This window comes from Leptonychotes weddellii, chromosome 11 (assembly GCF_054177405.1).
Source record: "Leptonychotes weddellii isolate Sample4059 chromosome 11, ASM5417740v2, whole genome shotgun sequence".
Taxonomy (NCBI): Eukaryota; Metazoa; Chordata; class Mammalia; order Carnivora; family Phocidae; genus Leptonychotes; species Leptonychotes weddellii.
The window spans coordinates 47,855,960-47,882,748 of NC_138379.1; the positions used below are offsets into that span (position 1 = coordinate 47,855,960).

General features: G+C 37.0%; 1 protein-coding gene across 1 annotated transcript in view; it reads right to left on the minus strand.

The window, feature by feature from the left end:
- Positions 1–26,789, minus strand: part of C2CD3 (C2 domain containing 3 centriole elongation regulator) — a 140,562-nt gene that overhangs the window by 83,732 nt on the left and 30,041 nt on the right. Inside the window, exons 6-13 of the mRNA XM_081797327.1 lie at positions 26,094–26,270; positions 16,944–17,091; positions 14,122–14,273; positions 13,298–13,507; positions 12,560–12,672; positions 6,473–6,591; positions 5,218–5,340; positions 2,011–2,502 (exon numbers count right to left, since the gene is read on the minus strand). Coding sequence (XP_081653453.1) covers positions 2,011–2,502; positions 5,218–5,340; positions 6,473–6,591; positions 12,560–12,672; positions 13,298–13,507; positions 14,122–14,273; positions 16,944–17,091; positions 26,094–26,270 — 1,534 coding nt within the window. The remainder of the gene's footprint in view (positions 1–2,010; positions 2,503–5,217; positions 5,341–6,472; positions 6,592–12,559; positions 12,673–13,297; positions 13,508–14,121; positions 14,274–16,943; positions 17,092–26,093; positions 26,271–26,789) is intronic.

Below are 26,789 nucleotides of genomic sequence, written 5' to 3' on the forward strand. Positions count from 1 at the left end.
GGTAGCATAACTGCATCAGCACAGGAGAGATAAGCCCAAGCCCCAGGATGAAACCAACAGAAAACATGAAAGGAAAAGGGGTGAAACCAGAAATGATGTACGGCAAGATGAGAGGAAGATACCAGAAGAGCAGAGAACCTGAGCTCACCTACTTTTGTATCCATCTAAGAAACTCCAATTACATAAGGTACCCTGAGCACATTTCTGTTCTGTGAAATCAAAATAAGTGAAAACACAGCGACCTAACCTGACAAATAGGGAGATTTCAGAGAAAGCTGCTGGCAGAAAGTAACCCTAAATTCTTAAGGATACGCAGAAGTTAACTAGTATAGGGCGCCTCGGTGGCTCAGTTGGTTGGGCGACTGCCTTCGGCTCAGGTCATGATCCTGGAGTCCCGGGATCGAGTCCCGCATCGGGCTCCCTGCTCAGTGGGGAGTCTGCTTCTCCCTCTGACCCTTCCCCTTCTCATGTGCTCTCTCTTTCTCATTCTCTCTCTAATAAATAAAATCTTAAAAAAAGTTAACTAGTATAAAAAGCTCTGCCTAATAGGAGTCATGAAGGCTGAGAAAGAACTGCAAGGCAGAAGGAAAAGTACATGTAAAGACACAGCGGTAGGGAAAGAGAACGTTCACGAAACCTCCAGTAGCTGAACATAGCTTCACTACCTAGTGTGAAGGGAAGAGTTCTGAAGGGAAGACAGTCAGTTCTTAAAGGGTCTTGTAGTTCACACTAAACATCTGGACTCTATTCTGAAGGCTATGGGGAATCACTGAAAAGTTTAAAGCAGGGGAGAAAAATGTTCAGGTTAATGTTTTAGAAAGATCATTCCTACTGGTACAAAAAGGAATGGACAGGGAAAGACCAGAAACAGACTAGACTGAAGACCATCTGGAATGAGAAAGAGGGCCTGAATGAAAGCACTGGCAACTTAGTTGAGGTACAGAAAGATTCATTCTGGAGATAATTAAGTTAGCAGCATCTATTGGATTTGGTGAATAATTATGTAATAAAGAGTCAAGGATACCTTTCAGGTTCTGCTTGGGTTTCTGAGTAGATTACAATATGAATTAGGGCAGAAAGGAGGAGGTGGAACAGATTTGGAAGGAATAATAAATTCAGATTTGGACACATCTGAATTCCTTTTTTCATTTAGACATCTTTATTCAATACCTCCGATATGCCAGGCAGTGCATTAGGTCTAAGCCAAGTGTAAAGTGCTTTTGAGACATCTGGGGATGATGACCAGCAGCTAGACAGAGAGATCAGAAACCTGATCAGAAATGTCTGGCTTACATGGAAGTATGGATTTGGAAGTTATCTTCATAAAAATAATAGCTGAAGCTATGGGAATAGAAGTAGTGACCATGGGAAAAGAGGGTTGGTTTGGAAGACAGCCAAGGAGCAATGAACAGGAGCACCAATAATTAAAGGTAAGAGAAAAGGAGAAAGAAGTGCTGGGGTCACTACTCTTTTCCTACTGGCCCACAGACTGAAAAAGAACAGTTGTTGATTCAGGAAGAAAATAAGAGAGTAGAGTTATAAAAATCAAAAAAGGAAACAATTTAAGCAATAGCATCAAATCCTACAAAGAAATCAAGCAAGATAAGTACTGAAATAAGTAGAGGAATAAAGGAGAGAAAAAATATATAAAAAAGTTAACTAGAGTTAAAAGAAGAGTTTGGAGATACAGAAAAGAAAGGGGGAAAGTTTAGTTCTAAAGGAAGCAGAAAGGAATATAATTCAGAACTCAGGCAAAAGAAACAGTAGGAAACCATCTCAACTGAGACAGAACAAAAGGAAATGAAGACATAAGTTTTAAAAGTTGACAACGTCTTTTCCTCTTCTAATCCCACAGTGGGAATGGATCTGCATGGCAGATAATTACAAAGGTCTCTCCCAGTCTGAACATTCTAGGTTTCTTTTATAATGGAATTATGATTTGGGAAACCTACTTGTCTCTGCCCCCATACATCCTTAATGGATATGGAAGGTTAAGATATATACAGTTACCTGAAAAAAGTTAAAGACTGGTTGTGTTGTGCCCCATGCGATGACAGATCTGGTGACTTCCTCTGTGCTGAAAAGTTTGCAATTTAAATAAATATTGCACGGTGGTTGTTTGTCAGATTCTCCAGTAATGAAATCTTTCCCATCTGGCACCATCAAGAGCACATGCAACAGCAAAGCAGTCTCTTTTGTTGACCCATTTGTCTGATTTGCTAAATCGTGAGAGGCTGGCACAGCCATGAAGGTTGAAGGATTTGGTGCAACAGGACTTGGTGACTTTGGGCTGGGGAGCACCAAATTTTGCACTTTCTTTGCAGCTTCTTTTTGAATTTGATTTAGGTTCTCTGGATTTTTGGTACAGGTAACATATTGACCAGATTCTGATAGTGTCTTATCTGGACTTGCAAGAGCACATGGGCTATGTTGGGTGCTGCTACTTAATTTAGTATTCACACCAGTGAAATCCTTGTTATCTATAATAAGCTCTACAGTTACCTATAAAACACAAAAGGAAGAGAGTTAGCAAGTATGTCTTCTGAAATCAGAATCAGAATTTTGGAGCTAGAGGCAAATCAGATTGTTAGGAAATAATTAACTCATTCTCAAATACCATAATAGTAAGAACACTAATAGACTGTATATACATTACCTTATCAGGATTAAGAAAAGCTAGACAGATGATTTATCAATAATACAAGATGAACGTGGAACATCATCTCCTGCCGGAAAATAAGGAAGTGCTCAAAAAAGGATGGAGACATATCGAAAGGAGAGAGGATACAGAATTCAATCAAAGGAGCTCATATCGGCCAAATCTGGGACAATTTGAGCATTAAAATGAATAATAATAGTAATGGATTATAACCTATTGAATAATGTAAAAATCCATGAGTCTATATCAATGTAAATAAATATGGGAAAAAGGACAACTCTTCTGTATAGTAGAATGCAATTAGTAAAAACATAAGAAAGGGAGGAGTTAGAAAATCATCATCTTACAATCACTATAGTGGTAACTGATTCAGGTAAACGCCAACGGAGGACATTCTACAAAATAATAGGCCTTATTTTTTAAAAATATCAAAGTACTGAAAGACAAAGGAGGGTTACAAAACTGTTCCAGATGAAAGGAGATTAGAGAGAGATGACAAATGCAATAGATAATCCTGGACTGGAAAAAAAAATTCTATAAACGGACGTATTGGCACAATTGGTGAACTCTGCATATGGCCTATGGACATTATCAAGGTTAAGTTGATTTTTATAACTATACAGTGTTGTGTATGATCATGTCCTTGTTCTTGGGAAATACAAGAATTTAGGAGGGAAGATGTATGATGTCTATAACATATTCTCAAATAGTTCAGAAAAAAATTGTGGGTTGGTGTGTGGGAGAATGCAGAGGGAGACAAAGAAAAAAAGACAGTGAGAAAGGGAGAGACAGGAGGTAGATAATTATAAAGCAAATGTGACAAATGTTAGTAATTGGTGAGTCTAGGTAAAGGGTATGTGAGTTCTTTGTACTGTTTTTGTAATTTTTCTCTAAGTTTAAAGTCATTAGGGATAAAGGGGACTTGCTGTTCCCTTTAATTTAAAACCCACAGTGAAGTCTTTCGCAATACTGAATATGGACAGCAATCTATCTAGAACAGTACTTCTCTCAAGAGAGCCAGAACAGAAACAATTTCTAGTCCATCAGTTCCATTAATTCCTCTTTTCTGATTTTAACCTTGCAGTCCAGAATGAACTAGACAAACAAAAAACAAAACTTTGATAGTGGAAGAGTAATGTGATGTTAATTTTTCATAATGACAATCACACCAGTCTTTAAAACTAAATGGTATTTATTATCGAGAAGACCAGGAAGTACACAGAGAGGGCTTCCAAGAGGGAGCGGCATGAAAGTCAAGATCAAAAGCATGGAGGTATAAACCAGCATGATACCTTACTGATTCTTTACATAGTTTGACATGGCTGTTGGTAGGAAAGCTGTAAGTGATAGGCTAGGCCCTCATGGTGAGCCCTGTATTTTTGTCTTTTGGATAATGGAGAGCCATGGAAATGTCATAGGTATGGCTGTGATTATTTTAAAAGATCACCGGAATAATAAGACCAAGCCCTACTGAAGCCACACATTCAAATTCTGCCACCTAAGAAATCCTGTAGCTTCTGAAGACAAGGAAAGAACCCTCTCTCCAATGAATTATACATCAGAATTCATTCCACCAGACCACAAACTCAGTCTTCTCTCCTTGTTCAACTGCCACTACTCTAGTCCAAGCCATCAGTTCTCTCTTTTCTGGACTAATGTCTTTTTCTTCTCGTCCCCTACAATCTATTCTCCACACAGTTATCTTTTAAAAATGTAAATCAGGGGCGCCTAGGTGGTGCAGTTGGTTAAACATCTGACTCTTGGTTTCGGCTTATGTTGTGATCTCAGGGTCGTGGGACTGAGCCCCACATTGGGCTCCATGCTCAGTGTGAAGTCTGCTTCAGATTCTCTCTCCCTCTCAAATAAATAAATTAAAAAAAAAAGTAAATCAATTGTCACTCTCACACTTTGATGTCCTTTCTTGGCTCTTAGTATAAAATCTAAACCATTTACATAGACCTACAAAGCTCTGAATGATATGCCTTCCACCTGCCTGTCCAGTTTTAATTTTCTACCATTCTCCCTCTTGGCTCGCTATCCTACGGCAACATTCCTGCTTTAGGGCCTCTGCATGTGTTATTCCCTTTCTTTGGAATTATCTTCCCTCTACTTTTTACTTGGTGGCCTCTTCCTTTCCTTCAAATCTTACCTAAAATGTCACTTTCTTAGACCTTCTCTGACCACCATCCCCTACTTCCTCCCAGGTATTCACTTTCACATTGTACTGTTTATTTCCTTCACAGCAATTCTGCTGCCCTGTTTTTAAAGATTTTATTTATTTATTTGTCAAAGAGAGAGCAAGAGAGCACAAGCAACGGGGAGAGGAAGAAGCAGGCTCCCCGCTGAACAGGGAGCCCGATGTGGGGCTCGATCCCAGGAACCCGGGTTCATGACCTGAGCCAAAGGCAGACACTTAACCGACTAAGCCACCCAGGCACCCCTCTGCTGCCCTATTTTAATAGAAGCTACAAGAGGAGAGACCCTGATTTTCTTGTTCAGTGCTAGTCAGTAATACATGCTCCGTAAATACTTGACTACCTGAATGTGTATCTATGTACCTTAAGGGGGCCCAGTGGAGTCTGACCATTCTCCTGTTGCACTGGAAGCTGGTTACTGAAAGAAAGCAACTCAGACTGAATGACAGTTCGTAAAGGCAGTGAGGCAGATCCAATGACTTCTGGCTGAGAGAAAGAGAGAAAAAAATTTAGGTTAAAGACAAGACACAGGGGATTTTAACTGGATTGACAACAAAGGACAGCTTAGAAGGGAAGCCATGCTTTATGGAGTAAATAGCTTAACTATTTGACTGAAGCAACTTTAAGTGGCAACCCTATGTTCTGCCACATTTTGGTCCCCATCCTGGGTTTCACTACTTCTCTCTAGAAGATTATAGAGGGTTTCATGAGTCACCAAGAGGTTGGAAGATAATCTTTTTCTATTTTTAAGAGTTAGTTCTTTACAAAAAGTATTCAACCTCACAATTAAAAACAAAAAATAACATTTAGATGACACAAATTTTTGTCATGAAGCTAGAAAAATTATAAAACTTAATATATCTGATGCTATCAAGGTTATGGAGAAACAGAGGCTATCATAAATGTGTGAAGCTGGGAAAATAAACCGGCAACATTCTTCTGGACAGCAAATTTGACAGTAAATATTAAAAGCTTCAAATATTCACTCTTTAGCCCAGTAATTCCACTTCTGAGAATTTACACTAAAGTAACAAGTACATAAAAAGCTTATACACAAATATGTATATTTTAAAAATTAACAATTAGAAATAACCAGAGGTCCAATAATCAGGAATTATTAAGTTAATTATAGCACACTGCTATAATGCAATACTATGTATTCATTAAAACAATGTTTACAAAAGTCTGAAATAATATAAACAGTATTTATTATAATGTTTGGTAAAAATAGGGTGTTAAGTAATATATAGTAAATCTTCAAATATTTATAAAGATAATGTTAAATTTTTAAAAAAGCAGGATAAAAACTGTATATAAAATTATCCTAATACTGCCAAAGATTTACACATGTATTGTAATTATTTGAAAAAAAAAAATAAAACAAAGGGGAAACATAAATATTAACAAAGTTATTTCTTGGTGATGGGATTATAGACAATTTTTGCTTTTCGGAAATATTTTCTCAAGTTCTCTGCCAAAAGCTCATACAATTCTTTTATTAGAAAGAAGTCATTAGCTAGGTGATTCAATGTAAAGTATATTAATTAATTAGTGTAATTAATTATACTAATTCCCTAGTATAAATGGTAAGGCAAAGGTCAAAAATCAACTGAGGTACCTTTTTCTGTGGGGTTTTCTTTGTGTAAATTTGGAAAGTGAGGTTGGAATTCCACCAGTGTTCTATCATTGGGCCACCAAACTGTACTGGAAACACAAATCGCTGCTGGAAGTTCACCACTGTAAGGAGAACCAAACATAAGCACATGTCAGGCCACCCAACTAGAGCCATCATCAATCCATGCTTTGACACCACCTACCTCCCTTTTGATCTAACTAAAATCTCTTTCAGAAATTTAGTCAGGCACCTGCGTGGCGTAGTCTGTTAAGCGTCTGACTTCTGCTCAGGTCATGATCTCAGGGGTCCTGGTATTGCACCCTGCAGTCAGTTGGGCTCTGTGCTTAGGAGGGAGTCTGCTTGTCCCTCTCCCGCTGTCCCTCCCCGTGCTTGTACACTCTCTCTCTCAAATAATTAAATAAAATCTTGAAAAAAAAAATAAATCTAGTAAGCATAATTTCACAAAAGTGTTAGGGTTGTAGGGATTGAAGGAGCAGAGACAAAGAGAAAACCCTGGGTATAGTACAGAGAAGATAAGCAATGCTATGTTGCTCTAGTTTTGCTACAGGATGTGAAAAGAGACAGATCTTCATCGGCTGTAAGGTAATCTGATTTGTTGTCTTGAAAAGACAAGTTGGTAGGTATTAACAAAAGAAGGGTGTGGGCTGGCAGTGGGACAATGAGGCATAAATGAAGAGAAGAACTGAATTAAAAAATGTAATGAAAATAAGTTTATCTTTTGGCTGAAGACTAGAAGACTCCTACTGTCACATTCACACAAGGTACCAGGTCCTGATGTTAGTTGGCATGTCTATCTCTTAGACAGATGGGAAAGGATTTTTGCTGTAATAATAAGTGTAAATGGGATAAAGTAGTATTTGAGTTTGTGCTCACAGCTATGGGGCTTTAACAGATTTAAAAAATGAAAAAAGAATTTGGGATTAGAATCAAAGAATATAAGGTCAAGCTCCAGTTCTATTATTTACTAGTGACCAGCTCGGCCACAATTTCCCACCTGCAAAATGATCTTCCTGTTCATTCACTTCTCTACCCTTAAAATGGATCTGGAAAACCCTCACAAAAGGGCCCATTACAGAGAAAACTGCTATCTCTGATATTCATTCAAACTGATCACTTCGGTGTACTGATCAATTTTATTCATCTTTGCCATCTTAATTCTTGACTCTATACTTCTCTTGGTACTCATAAATAAGATCTGGGTCTTATAATCTGGATCCATACACAGGAATTGTAAACAAAAGGTCTCCGCCCAGGAAGCCCACACCCACTGGACCAGTTTACCTGATTATCCTACCAGGAGAAGGGAAATAAGACAATACCTACACCTCATTGGTGTTGGAAGGATTGAGGTAACAGATGAAAACACACTTTAGATACTGAAAAATCCTTTTTGTACAAACAGAACTCTATTTCACTCGGATTTTTCCTCACCATCTAGGTACGTTTTTGTACTATATAACTATATTTCTCACATAATTCTCTGTTTCTTAAGCTCATGGCTTTTTTTTTTTTTTTAACCATTAAAAGCAAGTTAAGGCAATAATAAGATAAATTATAAATAAATTGCTGAACAATGTCCCAGAGAAGTTTTTTTTTAAGACTTGGAAGGGAGGAAAATAGAAGAGTTGGAAGGTTATCTTGAAAATACCTAGTCCAAACTATGTTATTGTTAAGAGGCCCACAGATGAAAAAAGTGATTTTGCTTAAGCTCATACAATTAGTATGTGGTATAAACAAAACTAGAACTCTGTCTTCCAATTCCTGGCTTGATGCTTATTCCACACTTCCCATGTGATCTTTTTCAGAAGGACACGGGGAGAAGTCAACCACTGTGGCCAACAACAATAATAATAACTGAAAAGCAATACAGATTAAGAGCACATGAATTAGAATAAAACATGTTCTAGATTCAGGGGCACCAGGGTGGCTCAGCTGGTTAAATATCTGACTTAATTTCAGCTCAGGTCATGATCTCAGGGTCATGGGATTGAGTCCTGTGTCAGGCTCCACACTGAGTATGGAGCCTGCTTAAGATTCTCTCCCTCCCTTTCCCTAGGCCCCTTCCCCCACTCACCCCACCTCAATAAATAAATAAATAAAATCTTAAAAAAAATGTTCTAGGTTCAAATTCTAGTTCACTAGTAAACCAGTTGTATGATCTCAGACAAGCTACTTGATTGTTCTGTGTTTTATGAGTGAGACAGTCATAAAGGACGGAGTTTTTTTATGTTGTGGTATGAAAATCAATGAAATGGTTAATGTATATAAAACACTGAGTAGAGTTCTTGGCATGTAGTTTACTGCCCAGTAAATGTGAGGTACTATTAGTTACATAGTATTTTAGAGCTTAATGTTTTTACATTCATCGTCCCATTTGACTGTACATCAATCCCTTGTGTCCTTGCTTTACAGGTACTATGTTAACTGAAACTCATAGATATCAGAACTGTGTCCTTGCTGTATTTCAATTTTATAGATGGGGAAACTGAGGCTCAAAGAAGTTTTGAGAAACTCATCAGATATCACACAGGTAGAAGGAGATATAAGGGAAGGCCTGAGAAAAAGATCTAACATTTTTCCTTGCATGTGGGGGTTTGATAAGTTTTAAGCATATTAAAGCTCCTTAAACATACTTTCAGCCAACAGAATCAATTATACATTCTTGAATGCTCTGAACAAACCTCCAGAGCAGCTTCTGTTGCTGTCAATAATTTAAGCATAAGCCGGAAGTAAACATATGAAAAATTTTAAATGCCCCAATTCTTCCTTTAAGGTGATGGGGAAAGTGAAACAGTGTATTCTAGTAAAAAAAAGTATACTAAATTACTTTAGGTGCTGTTTTTAAGAGTATTTTCAAATCAAAACCACAATGAGAAAAAACAAAACAAAAACAAAAACAAAAAACCACAATGAGATACCACCCCACACTGGTCAGAATGGCTAAAATTAACAGCACAGGAAAAAAACAGATGGCAAGGATGTGGAGAAAGGGGAACTCTCTTACACTGTTGGTGGGAATGCAAACTGGTACAACCACTCTAGAAGACAGTAAGGAGGTTCCTCAAAAAGTTAAAAATGGAGCTACCCTAAGACCCAGCAATTGCACTACTAGGCATTTATCCAAAGGATACAAACATAGTGATTCAAAGGGGCACACGCACCCCAATGTTTATAGCAGCAATGTCCCCAATAGCCAAAATACAGAAAGAGCCCAGATGTCCATCGACAGATGAATGGATAAAATAGAAGATGTGGTATGTGTACACACACACACACACACACACACACACACACTGGAATGTTAGCCATTAAAAAGAATGAAATCTTGATATTTGCAATGCCATGGATAGAACTAGAGGGTATTATGCTAAATGAAATAAGTCAGTAAGAGAAAGACAAATATATGATTTCACTCGTATGTAGGATTTAAGAAACACAACAGATGAACATAGGGGAAGGGAAGGAAAAATAAAATAAAATAAAAACAGAGAGGGATACAAACCATGAGAGACTCTTAACTCTAGGAAATAAACTGAAGGCTGCTGGAGGGGAGAGGAGGCCGGGGGATGAGGTAACTTGGTAATGGGCATTAAGGAGGGTACCTCAATGAGCACTGGGTGTTATATGCAACTGATGAATCACTAAATTCAACCTCTGAAATTAATAATACAGTATATATTAATTAAATTGAATTTAAAATTAAAAAATGTAAAAAAAAGAGCAAATAAGTAATTTTAATGTTTGTACTGGATATACTCACATCAAATGAGAAATGATGCATGTTCAAAATTTTTGTATTGAAGCACTGTTTTTAACAGTAAGACTGAAAACAACCTAAACAGTAATATATTAATCAATAAAGGGGGTGTTTAAATTATGGCATATTCGTACAAGGGAATATTATGTGGTCATAAAGGACTGGAAGACTGAGTTCTTTATGTCCTGGTATGAAAAAATTACTAAGACACACTGTTAAAGACAAGGTACAGAACAGTGCATAAGGTACACTAATACTTGGATAAAAATGGGAGGCAAAAAAGGATAAACATATTTGCTTATATATGCATGAAATATCTTAGGAATAATATAAAATTTACAACACTGCCTACAAAGATTTTGAATCAAGGGAATGGATTATATCTAGTTAAAAAAATAAAACAAAGCAAAATAAAAATTAAAAAATCCAATGTTAACATGCTGTATTTACAGGAAAGTTACTTGAATTACACGTAGGAGAATTAGGACCATATCTTTTACTCCTTAAACTACCTCCCAGAGAAGGAATTCAACACTGATGAACCATTCACAGATCAAACTGGATAACCAAGGCAAAGAAATTCACAAAATCTTTTAGAAAGTTATATAACCTTGGATGACAGGAACATAAATGTTTATTATATTACCCTTTTACTTTTTTGTATCAGGAATACTTCAAATAGGAAAAAAAGGATAATACCAAAAGCACATGCAACAAAAGAAAAACTAAGCTGGACTACAGCAAAATTTAAAACATTTGTGCTATAAATGAAAGTATTTAGAAAGTGAAAGGACAGGGGCGTTAAGCATCTGCCTTCAGCTCAGGTCATGATCCCAGGGTACTGGGATCGAGCCCCTCATCGGGCTCCCTGTTCAACGGGGAGCCTGCTTCTCCCTCTCTCACTCCCACTGCTTGTGTTCCCTCTCTCACTGTGTCTCTCTCTGTCAAATAAATAGAATCTTAAAAAAAAAAAAAAGAAAGTGAAAGGACAGCCCATTAATGGGAGAAAATATTTCAAAATCATAGCTCTCACAATGGTCTCATATCCAGAATATGTAAGTCATAAGGGTCTTAAATCCAGAATATGTAACTCATAAGGGCCTTATATGCAGGATGTATAAAGAATTCTTACAACCCAGTAATAAAAACTTAAAAATGGGCAAAGAATCCAACAGACATTTCTCTAAGATATACAAATGAACAATAAGCACAGGAAAACACACTCAACATCATTAGTCATTGGGAAATGCAAATCAGAACCACAGTGAGATACTACTTCATAACCCCTAAGATGGCTACAATAAAAAATAATGAAAGATAACCAGGGTTGGTGAGGAGGTGGAGAATTAGAACCCTCCATACACTGCTGCTGGGAATGTAAAATAGTGGAGCAGCTGATGAAAACTGTCTGGCTGTTCTTTAAAAAGTTAAAACATATAGTTACCATATGACCTAGCAATTCCACTGTTAGGTATATGCCCAAGGGAAATGAACACATATATCTGCACAAAAACGTGTACACAAATATTCATAAAAGCATTATCCACAATAGCCAAAAAGGAGAAACAACCCAAATGCCCATCAGCTGATGAATGGATAACCAAATGTGGTATAGCCATACAATGAAATATTATACAGCCACAATAAGGAAAAAGGTACTGAAACATGCCATAACATAGATCAAATTTGAAAATATTATGGTAAGTCAAAGAAGCCAGTTACAAAAATCACATACTTAATGATTCCATTTATAGGAGATGTCCAGAATGAGTAAAATGATAGACAGAAAATAGATTAGGGGTTGTTTAGTGTGGGTGGGGGTGGAGACAGGAAAATGAAGAGTGAATGCTAATGCATAAGGGATTTCTTTTGGGGGGATGAAAATGTTCTAAAATTAGATCATGATGGTTGCAAACTCTTTGTATATACTAAAAACCACGGAATTCTTCAACGGGTTCAACAAACACTTTAAAGAGTTCAATTGTATAATATGTGAATTATATCTTGATAAAGTTGTTTTAAAAAAGGGGAAAAAAAAAGGCAATAGTTGAGCAAACATGCTCTAAGCATCAGGAGTTTTACAGTTTAGTCTCAGGTATGTTACTGACCTGTTGCCCTGCATCAGGATAGTCATAGCACCTCTGGGCCAGTGTCCTCACTTATAAAATAAAGGAATTAGAGTAGATTCACTTCACAATTCTTTCTAACTCTATGATTCTGTGGTACCATAAAAATCAGATGAATATTTAGGGATTGAAAAATTCTTCCACAGCAAAAATGTCTAAGGAACAGAAAACTAGTCTCTCTCTTACTTCCATCTGTAATTTTACTGGAGGCGAGTCGAACAACCTCGGTGATCAAAACTGTCTTTCCCAATCCACCTTTAGAAAAGCCCACAGGAAAGTGATATTCCACGAAGAAGGTGCTAAAAATCAAAACCAAAAAAAGTCATTAAAACATACATCAAATAACAAATGAATGTATTTATTATCTAATCAATCCTACATATCTTTCAAGGTCCTATTTTTAGCACCTCAGATCCTCAGAGGACCTATCTGTTCTCTTGAAAGCCTTCACCAATCCTATCAGGCAGAACTTCCTTGCGCTCGCATAGTTCACTTACTCTATCCATTTATCTATCTATTATTGAGACATAATTGACATATAACATTATATTAGTTTCAGGCATATAACAATGATTTGATATTTGTAAAAGATGGAAAATGATCACAGTACGTCTACAAATTTTCCACAGCATTTTTAATATAAAATATCTATTTTGCATCCTACAGCCTTTTAAATGTGTCTGTCTTGTGCTGACTGTAAAGTGTATAACAACAGAGTCAGGGTCTCAATTTCCTTTATTCTCACACTTACCTAGTATTGGCCTTGAAACCCAGGGAGGAATTCACTACATTTTTGTTGACTGATTCATATGAAAGTACTTTATAAATCATAAAATGTTATATAATTATTTATTTTATTATTACTATTACCACCACACACTTTCCAGAAATGTCAAATTTAGCTTTTCCATGTAAGAGACATACCGCTTTTTTGTTGCTGTCAGCTTAGGTGGTCTGCCAGAAAAACTTTTTTGTCCAGAGGTCATCTGAGGACTATCTGGAGGAACTCCCATTGTTTCAATGATGATTCTGACTGAATGTGTTCTACCCAAAAGGGCCAATTTATCCACACTTAGTGTCATCACTTGGGCATCTTCAGGAGTTTCTGGTATCATTTGTTGTTCAACCAAATTTCTGAAAGGAGTTCATATAGACAGTGAAACAGACAGTCCAAGACCCAACATGAAAGGATCTAGTTTGCACAGGCAGGAAGAGGAAAGAGGAAGGGCAGCAAGTATCTTAATTCACAAGTTATCAAGGACTGAGAAATGACTTTAATCAACAGAATTCTTGTCCTAACCCACAGTGAAAGAAATTAAAAAAAAAGTAAAACCATTCTTCAATCTAAAGGCTTATCTCCACGTAAGTACAGAAACTGATGTTATAGAATTAGGTTTTCTTTCATGGGCTACAGACATTACACCTCAGTTAACCTACTACTTTAAATAACTACTATCATCACTTCTGTGTATTCCTTTTCATTTGCTTTCTTTATGCGTATTTTCTACAGTGTAGTACAGCACACATTCAACCTAGAATTCTGCTTTCTCTCTTAACTATTTTATTGTATCCATCTTTTCATATCATTATACTTTTAAAGACTTAATACTTAGTGAACTATTGTAATTCACTTAACCAGGGTGATAGTGTTGGGCAAAAACAGATCATTTACTTTTTACTTTAGGAGATCTTGTGAAAATCTTCCTTTGCTTTTTTGCCTCTAAATAAGCCATCATGGAGAGGCTCACCTATTTTTCTTGCCCGCTGCCCTTTTCTTCAACTTAAGATCATTTGACTCCACAACCTTAGGAGATTTGGCAAGAGCTTTTGACTTGTTCATTTTTTTAGAAGGGACAGTATCATCTTCACTGAAGAAATCACTGATGCTGCTATCAGATTTCTATGGGGAGAAGAAACAAAAAGAGAGGCACTTAAAAAAAACTGCTTTAGGGAGAGTGGTAATGAAAACATTTCTCTAAAAGTAATCAAATTCTTCTCTGCACATATATCATTCTTTTAAAGAGATAACTGATGCCAGGGAGATAATCCCACATTTCTCCTGGTATATAAAAATAACCTACAAGTTCGGTTCAAAGAAAATAAATGAAAATAGACTCTTCTTTCAAATTCTTAACAATAATAACAATCATTACTTATTTACTATCTACTATGTATCTAGTACCAAAGGCAGATTCCAAAGCCTATCTTTCTACCACAGTTTGAGGCAAAATGGTACAATGTCACCTAACTATATGGATGCAAAGACTCCATCTTTTTTCACCACTCCATACTACTAAGTGATTTATTCTACTCTTACTCTTGCTAAGATGAACGGTTTATTATGTCACAAATTTTCTTAATGGGGAACCAGTTGTTAAGTCCCTTGTAATTAAATTTTACTTAGAGAAAAGGTAGCTTACCACAATCAACTGATCAGCCCTTTCTATCACAAAATGCAAAATAAAGAGAGAAGACAGTGTTATACTTATTTGGTTTCAAATTAAAAAAAAAAAACTTGCTAATATAAATGCAGATAGGAATCCAATGTCATTTTTTTTAAGAAGATTTCTTTATTTATTTGAGAGAGAACACAAGCAGGGGGAGTGGCAGGCAGAGGGAGAGGGAGAAGCAGGCTCCCCCCTGAACAGGGAACTAAATGCAGGGCTCGATCCCCAGGACCATGACCTGAGCCGAAGGCAGACACTTAACCAACTAAGCTACCCAGGCGCCCCTAATCCAATGTCATTTTAAGTTTATCACCTCCACCCCCTTTTTTCAGCATCTCAGGGTGTACACTGTATTGACCTATGACAAGGGTAACAAATTAATAGTTAAATAAGCACGATCAGAATGTCCTTCAAGGAAGAAGTACAACTTTTTCAAGGTGAAATTACAAAGCTTTTTGCTCTTAGGTTTTTCTTTATTAAGTGGCCGCTTTTAAAAATGGTTATAGACAAGGCATTCAAAATCTAAATGGGTCCACAGCCTGAAGGAAATTAGAGTAAATATACTAGATGGTTCAAAAGCTAAGAATTTTAGGAACCAAAAACACAGGCTAATAATGCTGAATTTCTAAGCTGTGGATGTTATTCAATATTAAGAATATCAAACCCTGGGGAAGGACATGTGCATTCTAACTCCTTGATCTTTCCATTGCATCATGGTCTATTGGTTCACTCCTTCCCATCAACAAATCTTTTCTAAAATTATTTTGTTCAAATAGCATGGGGGATTACTTAGTGCCATTTATAAACTCACTCCTTTATTCACTAAGTACTCACTGAGTATTCAATATCCATCAGGCTTTGTTGTACTGGTAATACAAAGATAATGCAGACATGTTCTTGTTCTTGAGGAACTGTATCCTACAACATTGCCTGAATGTCCCAGGATCCTGTGGACATCCAGGCAATAAATTCTGCTTGGGGAAGTCTAGGATGGTTTCTTCACAGAGGTGATCAATTGATTTTTGAAGAATAGAGTTTACCAGATGTATAAAAGTATTTCAACACTCAAAGTAGAAGGATCACTATGAGCAAAAAATATAAAGATAAAAAAAGAGCTAGAATATTTGAGGAGTGATGAGACAATCAGTATGACTGAAGGGTAAAGGGCAAATGTGGGAGATAAGGTTAGGGAAGTAAGTCAAGATCAGATTCTAATGCCATACTTAAGGCTTATGAGATGATGTCATTAATTATAATTAATTAACACCTATAAGCGTTTATATCATATGTAAAAGATAACAATATCTTATAGGGCTAGAAAAAGAATTAAATGAAATAATGAATTTAAAACATTTGGCACAGTACTCAAAAATAACAGATTACATGTAAATTCCCTAGCACATCAAAAATGTGTAATAAATGTAAATTCTCTCTTCTTTTTATCCCACAAGTAACAGAGTGTCAGTGATGATTTTTAAAATAGGAAGTCATGAAATCCTAATAATTCATAATATCTTTTAAATTCATCTCTTCCTTTCCAATCCCATTGCTGCCACTCTCCTAGACACCTCCAATAATCCAATGGTTTCCTATCTGCTTTCAGGTATTCTCCCCTAATAGCTTCCTACATCACTGCTGGATTAACGTTCCTTAACCACCGTTTTGATCATGTCATTTCTCCTCACTTGACATTCAAAGGCTTTCACAGACTGGTTGCAATATGCTAGCTTGCCTTATTGATGATGACTTTTCCACATCAATTCTCATCAGTTCAAATGAGATCCCTTGTGGTGCACAAATTACTTCTCTAGACGGGTCTTTCTATTCCCATTTTATATCCTCTCTCTTTCTCTCTAAACACTTTTTTTTTCTTTTTAGTAAGCTCTATACTCAATGTGGGGCTAGACCTCACAACCTTGAGATCAAGAGTCGCATGCTGTTCCAACTGAGCCAGCCAGGCACCCCTAAAATTCTTAACCTTGCTAGGCCTGTCTCCTCATCTGTAAAATGACATATGTAAAATGGATAGCTTTCTGTCTGGCAAGTGGTAACATGCCTGCACCTAATAATATTATTAATAGTCTTGTTCTCTAATTTCCAAAGCTGCAGATTCAATTACTTACAGGTGCCGTGTAAAATAAGCTCTCCAGGAGACTCTGGTCATACTGAGGATCATTCAGCTCACTGCTACAATACACATCACTCCCAGGAGATGGGGAATCTGGAGGAGAGCCTAGCCCATTCCAGTACTGACCTTGGGATAATTCAGCACTGTAGAGGTAAGAAAAACAAAGCAGAAGGACATTAAAAGAAGTTTCAGTTGAGCTATATTTTTCTAACTGAAAACTTTCTAAAGTTCTAGACATGAAAGAAGATATGTTAAGCAGAAGACTCACATTAGATAGAAGACTACCTGATAAATATTTTCATATTATATTCTCCCTCCTCTGGGATGCCAACAGCTAGTATTCAAAAATACACTACTGACACTGATTATGATCTCATTCATTTATTTAACAAACATTTTTCTTTTCTGGGCACCTATTATGTGCCAGGCATGGTGTTAGGTCTTGAATGATACAGAGATGGTTAAACTAACTTGCTCTACTCTTGCACTGCTTATGGTCTAGCAGGATGAAAAGAAGGTAAAGAATTAACTATAATTCAATGAGTTGAATGCTCATGCTGTTTTTGTGAAGAATTCATAAATATGGCTTCTTCCATTAAGCAAAAATATGTGTATTTAGGGTTATTTATGGCAAGATTAATTCCATGTGTGATACAGAAATGAGTAAAACAGAAACCCTACTTATAAAAAGTTTGTAAATTAATAAGGAATATAAGCATACAAGTATGTGTATACTTCATTCATTTTTGTTTCTCCTAAAATAACTGGTACTGAACAGACATCTGTAAATGAACTTATTGAATTCTTAATGAACATGTTATTAATCATAAAAGCAATATTTATTATATGTACCAGGCACCGTGCTAAGCATTTCAGTTATTCTTTCAACTTTGCTTCCCTTTCATGCTAGCTGCTATACTTTCTCCCCCTTTTTTCTTCTTCTTTTAAAAATTTGAGTAATCTCTACACCCAGTGTGGGGCTCAAACTCATGACCCCGAGATCAAGAGTCGCATGCTCTTTCAACTGAGCCAGCCAGGTGCCCCATCCCCTTAATTTCTCAAGAGAATAGCACATAATTATTACCTTCAAATTAGATCCTGTTCCTAAGTTTCCTGGAACAAACATAATAAATGTTCCTTTCCTCACTTTTTTTTTTTTTTTATCTATAGCAGGGTTTCTCAAATTTAGCACTACTTAGATGGTGGGTCAGATAATTCTTGGTCATTGGGAGCTATCCTGTACATTTTAGATCCCTCTACTCATCTGATCCCAGTAGTTCTTCAATTTTGATAACCCAAAATGTCTCCAGACATTACAAAATGTACCATGGGGCTGGGAGTACAAGAGAACTGCCCCTCCAGTTGAGAACTACTGATCTATAGAAATCTCTCTCTCAAAGGTGAGAACAACTCCCTAACTGCTACAACTCAACTAACAACTTCCTAATCCACAGGGTTTCTCTAGCTCCTGAGCACTGCTCCTTTTTGAAGCTCTACTTCTTGGCATTTTACATATCATTTGCTATTTATTGTTCCCCTCACTCAGTTACTTCTTTTTTCCCCTTCACTGCACACACTTAAAGTTATGAAGATCTCCACTGTTCAGTTTTTCAATTAACACTTCTTTGAACTTATTCTACTGTCTATGGCACATTAAAAGACCATGTTGAATAAAAGTGGTGAGAGCAAGCATCTTTTGTTTCTGATCTTACAGGAAAAGCTTTCAGTGTTTCATCATTAACTATGATGTTTGTTGTGGGCTAGTCATGTATGGCCTCTGTTATGTTGAGGTACACTGCTTTTTTTTTTTTAGATTTTATTTTTTCCAGAGAGAGAAAGTGAGAGCGGGGAGAGGAGCAGACTTGGAACATGGAGCCAACTGAGATCATGACCCGAGCCCAAACCAAGAGACGCTTAACTGACTGAGCCACCCAGCCGCCTGAGGTACATGGCTTTTATACCTAGTTTGTTGAGAGGTTTTATCATGAATGGGTGTTGAATTCTGTCAAATGCTTTTTCTGCATTTATTGAGAGTATCATATGACTTTTATCCTTCATTTTGTTAATACAGGGTATCACATTTATTGATTTGTGGATGTTGAACCATTCCTGCATCCCTGGAACATATTCTCCTTACGATGGTATATGATCCTTTTAATGTACCGTTGAGTGTATTTGCTATTTTGTTGAAGACTTTTGCATCTACGTTCATCAGGGATACTAGCCCATAATTTTCTTTTCTTGTAGTGTCTTTGTCTGGCTTTAGTAGCAAGGTAATGCTGGCCTTGTGAAATGAGTTTGGATGTGTTCCCTTCTATGTTTTGGAAAAGTTTGAGAAGGATTGGTACTAGTTCTTTAAATGTTTGGTAGAATTCATTAGTGGAGCCATCTGGTTGGTTTTAGACTTCAGTTTGCTAGGAGGTTTTTGATTACTCATTTAATCTCTTTAATAAGTCTGTTCAGGTTTTCTGTTTCTTCATGATTCAGTTTTGATAGTTGTATACTTCCAGGAATTTACCAATTTCTTCTAGGTTTTCCAATTTGTTGGCATATAATTTTTCATGGTAGTTTCTTATGATTGTATTTCTGTGGTATCAGTTATAATGTCTCCAATTTCATTTGTAATTTTAAGTCCTCTCTTTTTGTCTTTGTAAGTCTAACAGTTTATAAAAAAAAAAACCCAGCTCTTAGTTTCATTGATCTTTTATATTGTCTTTGTAGTCTATTTCATTTATTTCCACTCTGATCTTTGTTCTTTCCTTCCTTCCACTAACTTTGGGCTTAGTTTGTTCTTTCTCTAAGTTCCTTGAGGTATAAATTTAGTTATTTAACTTGAGATCTTTATTGTTTTTTTTTTTTAAGCTTTTATTTACTTATTTGAGAGAGAGACAGCGAGAGAGGGAACACAAGCAGGGGGAGTGGGAGAAGGAGAAGCAGGCTTCCCGCCGAGCAGAGAGCCCGATGTGGGGCTCAATTCCACATGACCTGAGCCAAAGGCAGACGCCCAACAACTGAGCCACCCAGGCGCCCCGAGATCTTTCTTGTTTTTTAATGTACATGTTTATGCTATAAATTTTCTTCATAGACCTGCTTTTGCTGCATCCCATAACTTTTGGTATATTGTGTTTCCAGTTTCCTCTGTCTCAAGTTACTTTGATTTCCCTTTTGATTTCTTCTTTGACCCACTGGTTGTTCAGGAACATGTTGTTTAATTTCCACATATTTGTAAATTTTCTAGTTTTCTTTTTGTAATTGATTTTTAATTTCACACTACTGTGGTCAGAAAAAAATGCCTGCTATTTTAATCTCCTTAAATGTATTAATAACTGTTTTATGGCCCAGTATATGATTTATCACAGAGAATGTTCCATGTGTGCTTGAGAAAAATATGTATTTTGCTGCTGTTAGATGGAAAGTTCTGTATGTATATGTATATATTAGGTCCATCTGGTTTGTGTCATTTAAGTCCAGTATTTCCTTATTTTCTGTCTGGATGATCTATCCATTGTGGGATGTGGGACATTAAAGTTCCCTGCTATTATTGTATTGCTGTTATTTCTCCATTCAGATCTACTAACATTTGCTTTATGTATTTAGCTGCTCCTGTGGTGGGTGCATAAATATTTACAGTTATATTCTCTTGATGAATTGACCAACTATCATTATATCATGACCTTCTTTACCTCTTGTTACAGTTTTTGGCTTAAAGTCTATTTGTCTGATGTAACAATAGCTACCCCAAACTCTCCTTTGGTTTCCACTTGCATGGAATATCTCTATCCATCCCTTCAATTTGAGCCTATAAGTCCTTAAAGTCTCCTGTAGGCAGCATATAGTTGGGTCTTGTGTTTTTATCCATTCAGTACTCTGTCTTTTGGTTGGAGACTTTAGTCCACCTACATTTAAAACAATTATTGATAGACATGAACTTAATACTATCATTTTGTTAACCGCTTCCTGGTTGATTTGTAGTTCCTTTCTTGCTCTCTTCCTTTATGATTTGATGATTCACTGTAGTGGCCTGTTTCAATTCCTTTATATTTTATATATTTACTATACATTTTTGCTCTGTGGTTACCATAAGGCTTACATATTTATAACAGCCTATTTTAGGGTGATAACCTAAAACACATATAAAAGCTCCCATACCTCATTTTCAATTTTGATGTTACAGTTTGTAGCTTTATATTGTGTATCCATTAACAAATTATTATAGTTGTATTTTTTTTTTTTAAAGATTTTATTTATATATTTGACAGAGAGAGACACAGTGAGAGAGGGAACGCAAGCAGGGGGAGCGGGAGAGGGAGAAGCAGGATGCCCACCAAGCAGGGAGCCCGATGCGGGGCTCGATTCCAGGACCCTGGGATCATGACCTGAGCTGAAGGCAGACGCTTAACGACTGAGCCACCCAGGCGCCCCTAGTTGTATTTATTTTTAATACTTTGTCTTTTAACCTTCATATTAGATTTATAAGTGAATTACCCACCGCCATTGTAATATTACAGTATTCTCAATTTAACTATATATTTCCCTTTAGCCATGAGTTTTAGAATTTTGTATGTTTTCTTGTTACTACTTAGCATCCCTTTTTTTCAGCTTGAAGAACTTCCTTTAATGTTTTTTGTAAGGTTAGTCTAACGGTCATTAAGTCCTTCAACTTTTGTGTGTCTGGAAAATTCTTTATCTTCCCTTCAATTCTGAAGAATAACTTTGCCAGATAGAGTATTCTTAGTTGGCAGTTCTTTTTCTTTCAGCACTTTCAAATATATAATCCCACTGCTTTTAAAGATTTACCTATTTATTTGAGAGAGGTGGGGGGGGCGCAGAAGGAGAGAGAGAGAGGAGCTCAAGCAGATTCCCCACTGAGCATGGAGCCCGACACTGGGCTCTATCTCATGACTCTGAGATCATGACCCAAGTTGAAATCACGAGTTGGATTAACCAACTGAGCCACCCAAGCGCCCCTAGTTTGTAGGGTTTTTGCTGAAAAATCTGCTAAAAGTCTTATGGAGTGTGCCCTGTCAGTAACAAGCTGCTTTTCTCTCCTTACTTTTAAGATTCTCTCCTTGTAACTTTTGACAATTTAATTATATTGTGTCTCAGTATGGGTCTCCTTTGATTCATCTAACTTAAAACTCTCGGATTCCTGGATCTGGATGTCTGTTTCTTTCCCCAGGTTAGGGAAATTTTCAGCCATTATTTCTTTGAATATTTTTGCCCCTTTCTCTCTCTCTCCTTCTTCTTCTGGGACCCCTATAATGTGTATATTGATCTCTTGGTTTCTAAGTCCCTTATGTTATCATTCTTTTTTCTTTTTGTATCTCTGACTGAATTCCACTGCCTTGTCTTTGAGTTTGCTGATTCTTTCTTCCCATTGATCTAGTCTGCTGTTGAACCCTCTTGAATTTTTCAGTTATTGTGTTCTTCAGTTCTATGATTAGTTTGGTACTTTAAAAAATTTTCTGTTTCTTTGCTGAAATTCTCACTTGGTTCATGTAACTGTTCTCCTAACCTCAGTGAACATCTTTATGACTGTTATTTTTAATTCCCTGTCAGGTAACCCACTTATCTCTGCTTCATTGAGATCTGTTTCTGGATATTTATTCTGTCCTTTTGTTTGGAACATATTCTTTTGTTTCTTCATTATCCTTGACTTTCTCTGTTGAATTCTACATATTAGACAAAACAGTCACCTGTCTCAGTCCTGTCATAATGTCCTGACAGACAGTCCTGACCTGTTTCTATTCTTGACAGTAGGAGATGAATCTCATCAATTAGTCTGGCTCCCAAGCCCCTACTTGCCTCATAAACTTTTCTGATTGTCCAAGCCTCCTCCTTTGTTCTTAGTAGCTCCCAGTAGTTGAGGGTATGCAAAGACCCACCAACGTCCCAAACAGGAGGATCAAAGTCAGTGCCTAGATGCAGGCTGATTGGAAGCTGAACCCTCAAATAGTAGCTGGGAAAGTATGTATTATTTTGAGTCCCATGAATGCAAGCCCCACTGGCTTTCAGAACAAAGTGTTTTTGGAGCCCATATCTCTAGAGGGAGGCTTAAAAGTTGAGGAACTAAATATGGGGTCCAAGTCCTTCACTCTTTAAGAAGTCAGGACTTGGGGGTTCCCTCCTGACTATATAGTACTGTGTTGGGAGTTTTAAAAAACAATTTCGTTTAGACATAATTCACATAAGATACAATTCACTCATTTAAAGTCAGTAATTCAGTAGTTTTTTGTGTATTTGCAGATTTGAACAACTATCACCAGAGTCACTTTAAAAACATATTCATCACCTCAAAAAGAAATTCTACCCATTAGCTATTACCACTTACCCTCCCATCATACCCAGCCCTGAAAAACCCACTAATCTGCTTTCTTTTCTACAGATTTGTCTATTTGGTATGTTTCATATAAATGGACTCATAAAACATGTTCTCTTTTGTGACTAGCTTCTTTCTTTCAACATGTTTTCAATGTTCACCTATGCTACAGCATGTTATCAGTACTTTATTCCATTTTCTGGACAAGTAATATTACATTTTATGGATATATCACTTTTTTTCTTTCCCATTCATTGTCTCATGAACATTTTTAACTATAATGAATAATGCTGCTATGGAAATTCATGTACACATTTTTGCATGGATTTATTTTTCATTTCCCTTTGGTGTATACCTAGGAGCTGAATTGCTAGTATATATATAACAGTTTGAGGAAGTGATGAACTATTTCCCAAAGTAGCTGCACCATTTTACACTGCTGTGAGCAGTGTATGAGGGTTCCAAATTCTCCACATCCTCACCAATTTTACTGATTTTTTGATTCAAGCCATCTCAGTGCTTATGACGTGGTATCTCACTGTGGTTTTGATATGCATTTCCCTGAGAACTAATGGTGCTGACATCTTTTTATGTGTATATTAGCCATTTCACTATCTTCTTGGGAGAAATCTCTATTTAGATCCTTTGCCCATATTTTTAATTGAATGATTTGTCGCTTAATTATTAAGTTGTATGAGTTCTTTATATACTCTAGATATAAATCCTTTATCAGATTGGCAAATATTTTCTCCCATTCTGTGTTCCTTCTCTTCCTTCCCCTTCCTTCCTTCCTCTTCCTTCCTTCTATATGTTTAGTTAGCCAACATATAGTACATCATTAGTTTTTGATGTAGTGTTCAACGATTCATTCATTCATTCATTAGTTGTGTAAAACACCCAGTGCTCATTACAACACGTGCCCTTCTTAATACCCATCACCCAGCTACCCCATCCCTCCCTCCCCCTCCCTTCTGTAACCCTCAGTTTGTTTCCTGGAGTCCAGAGTCTCATGGTTTGTCTGACATAGGTTTATTTCTAAACTCATTTCTATTCCATTGATTTATATGTCTGCCCTTACGTCAGTACCAAATGGACTTGATTATTGTTTCTTTGTACTAAGTTTTAAAATAAGGAAGTGTCAGGGGCATCTGGGTGGTGCAGTCAGTTAAGCATACAACTCTTGGTTTTGGCTCAGGTTGTGATCTCAGGGCAGTAAGGGTAGTAAGATCGAGCCCTGCATCTGGCTCCTCACTTAGTGTGGAGTCTACTTAAGACCATTCTCTCCCTCTGCCCCTCCCCCCCAATAAATAAATAAATCTTTAAAAATAAAATAGAGAAATGTGAATCCCCCTACTTTTCTCTTTTTCAAGACTGTTTGGGCTATTCTGGGTCCCTTGCAATTTCACAGGAATTTTAGAATCAGTTTATTAATTTCTACAAAGAAGTCAGCTGCAATACTAATAGGGATTGCACTGAATCATGAACATGGGATTTTTCTACATACTTACATCTTTTAAAATTTCTTTTAATAATGTTTTGCAGTTGCAGAGTTTATGTTTTGCACTTCTTTTGTTAAATTTATTCCTAAGTATTTTATTCTTATTACTGCTATTATAAATGGAATTGTTTCTTAATTGCATTTTTGGATTGTTCATTGCAAGTATACAGAGACACAATTGATTTTTCTGTATTGATCTTATATCCTGCCATCTTCCAGAATTTGTTAGTTCTAATATTTTTCAGTGGATTCTTTACGATTTTCTACATGCCAGATCATGTCATCTGTGAATATAGTTGTACTTCTTCCTTTCCAATTTGGATCCCTTTTATTTTTTTTCCTGCCTAGTTACATAGGCAACATAGGTTACATAAGAGACATAATAAGACCCTGAATTAACATGTGTCTGCTTAAAATCTGAGGTTTTTTTAAAAATTAATTTATTTGAGAGAGAGAGTGTGTGGGGGGGCGGGGAGCAGAGGAAGAGAGAGAGAAAGATTCTCAAGCAGACTGCCTGCTGAGGTGGAGTCCAACAGGGGGCTCGATCTCACAGCCCTGAGATCATGACCTGAGCCGAAACCAAGAGTTGGACACTTAATTGACTAAGCCACCCAGGAGCCCCTAAAATCTGAGTTTTTAAAATTATACCCTAATAATGGTGTTGGGGATAAAGCTGGGAGATAAGAATGGAAAGGTGAGCTGGAGACCATTCTGTAAGTGAAGCTAAGAATAAAAGGCTAAAGACTAGATTTTTACTTCATAGGTAATAAATAGTGATTTTTATTTAGTATGCAATGAGTAACCAAGGGAATGATTTGGCTACCCCATGGAAGTGCTGCTTTCAGAAGATAAATCTGTTAACAATATACACAATGAGGGGCACCTGGGTGGCTCAGTCATTAAGCGTCTGCCTTCAACTTAGGGTCCTGGGATCGAGTCCCGCATGGGCTCCCTGCTCAGCGGGAATCCTGCTTCTCCCTCTCCCACTCCCCCTGCTTGTGTTCCCTCTCTCACTATGTCTCTCTTTGTCAAATAAATAAATAAATTCTTTTTTTTTTTTAAAGATTTTATTTATTTATTTGACAGAGAGATAGAAGAGCACAAGCAGAGGGAATGGCAGAGGGAGAAGGAGAAGCAGGCTCTGCACTGAGCAGGGAGCCTGATGCGGGACTCGATCCCAGGACCCCGGGATCATGACCTGAGCCGAAGGCAGACGCTTAACCATCTGAGCCACCCAGGTGCCCCTAAATAAATAAATTCTTAAAAAAAACCACACAATGAATTGAAGGAAGAATTTAAAAGGAAGAAAGATAGTTAAAAGTCCTTACCTGCCCAATAGCAACTGTATAGCTCTGGTATCATCTTTTGTGTCATGTTTCCAAAATGTATTCTCAGTTGGAGGGAGGAGGTGATCTTCTATGTGGTCTTTAAACTGGTTCCTAGACAAGGCTTTGATTCTGTGGTGTGGAAAAGTACTTTCTAAGTGGCTAACATACAGGAAAAATCTAAATCAGAATTAACTGAGCTAAGAGATAGTACATGGAGATGGTTCAACATGGAACACTTAAGATCCTTCCGACTTAACTACCTTAAAGATATATAAAATCTCACAATTTACAAAGCCCTTTTCTACCTTAGTCTCTAATTTCATTTCTGTAAGAGAGAGAGGAGAGAATATCCCCATTATACATATAAGCATGCCAGTTCACAGGGAGCAAAGAATTTAGCCATTTACCCATTTAGCAAGTGCCAGTACATCTAGATTTTGAGTATCTAAACTCCAGTTTAGGCTTCCTTTCCACCACATTAAGAATTATTTGCTGAGGGGGCGCCTGGGTGGCTCAGTTGGTTGAGCGACTGCCTTCGGCTCAGGTCATGATCCTGGAGTCCCGGGATCGAGTCCCACATCGGGCTCCCTGCTCGGCAGGGAGTCTGCTTCTCCCTCTGACCCTCCTCCCTCTCATGCTCTCTGTATCTCATTCTCTCTGTCTCAAATAAATAAATAAAATCTTTAAAAAAAAAAA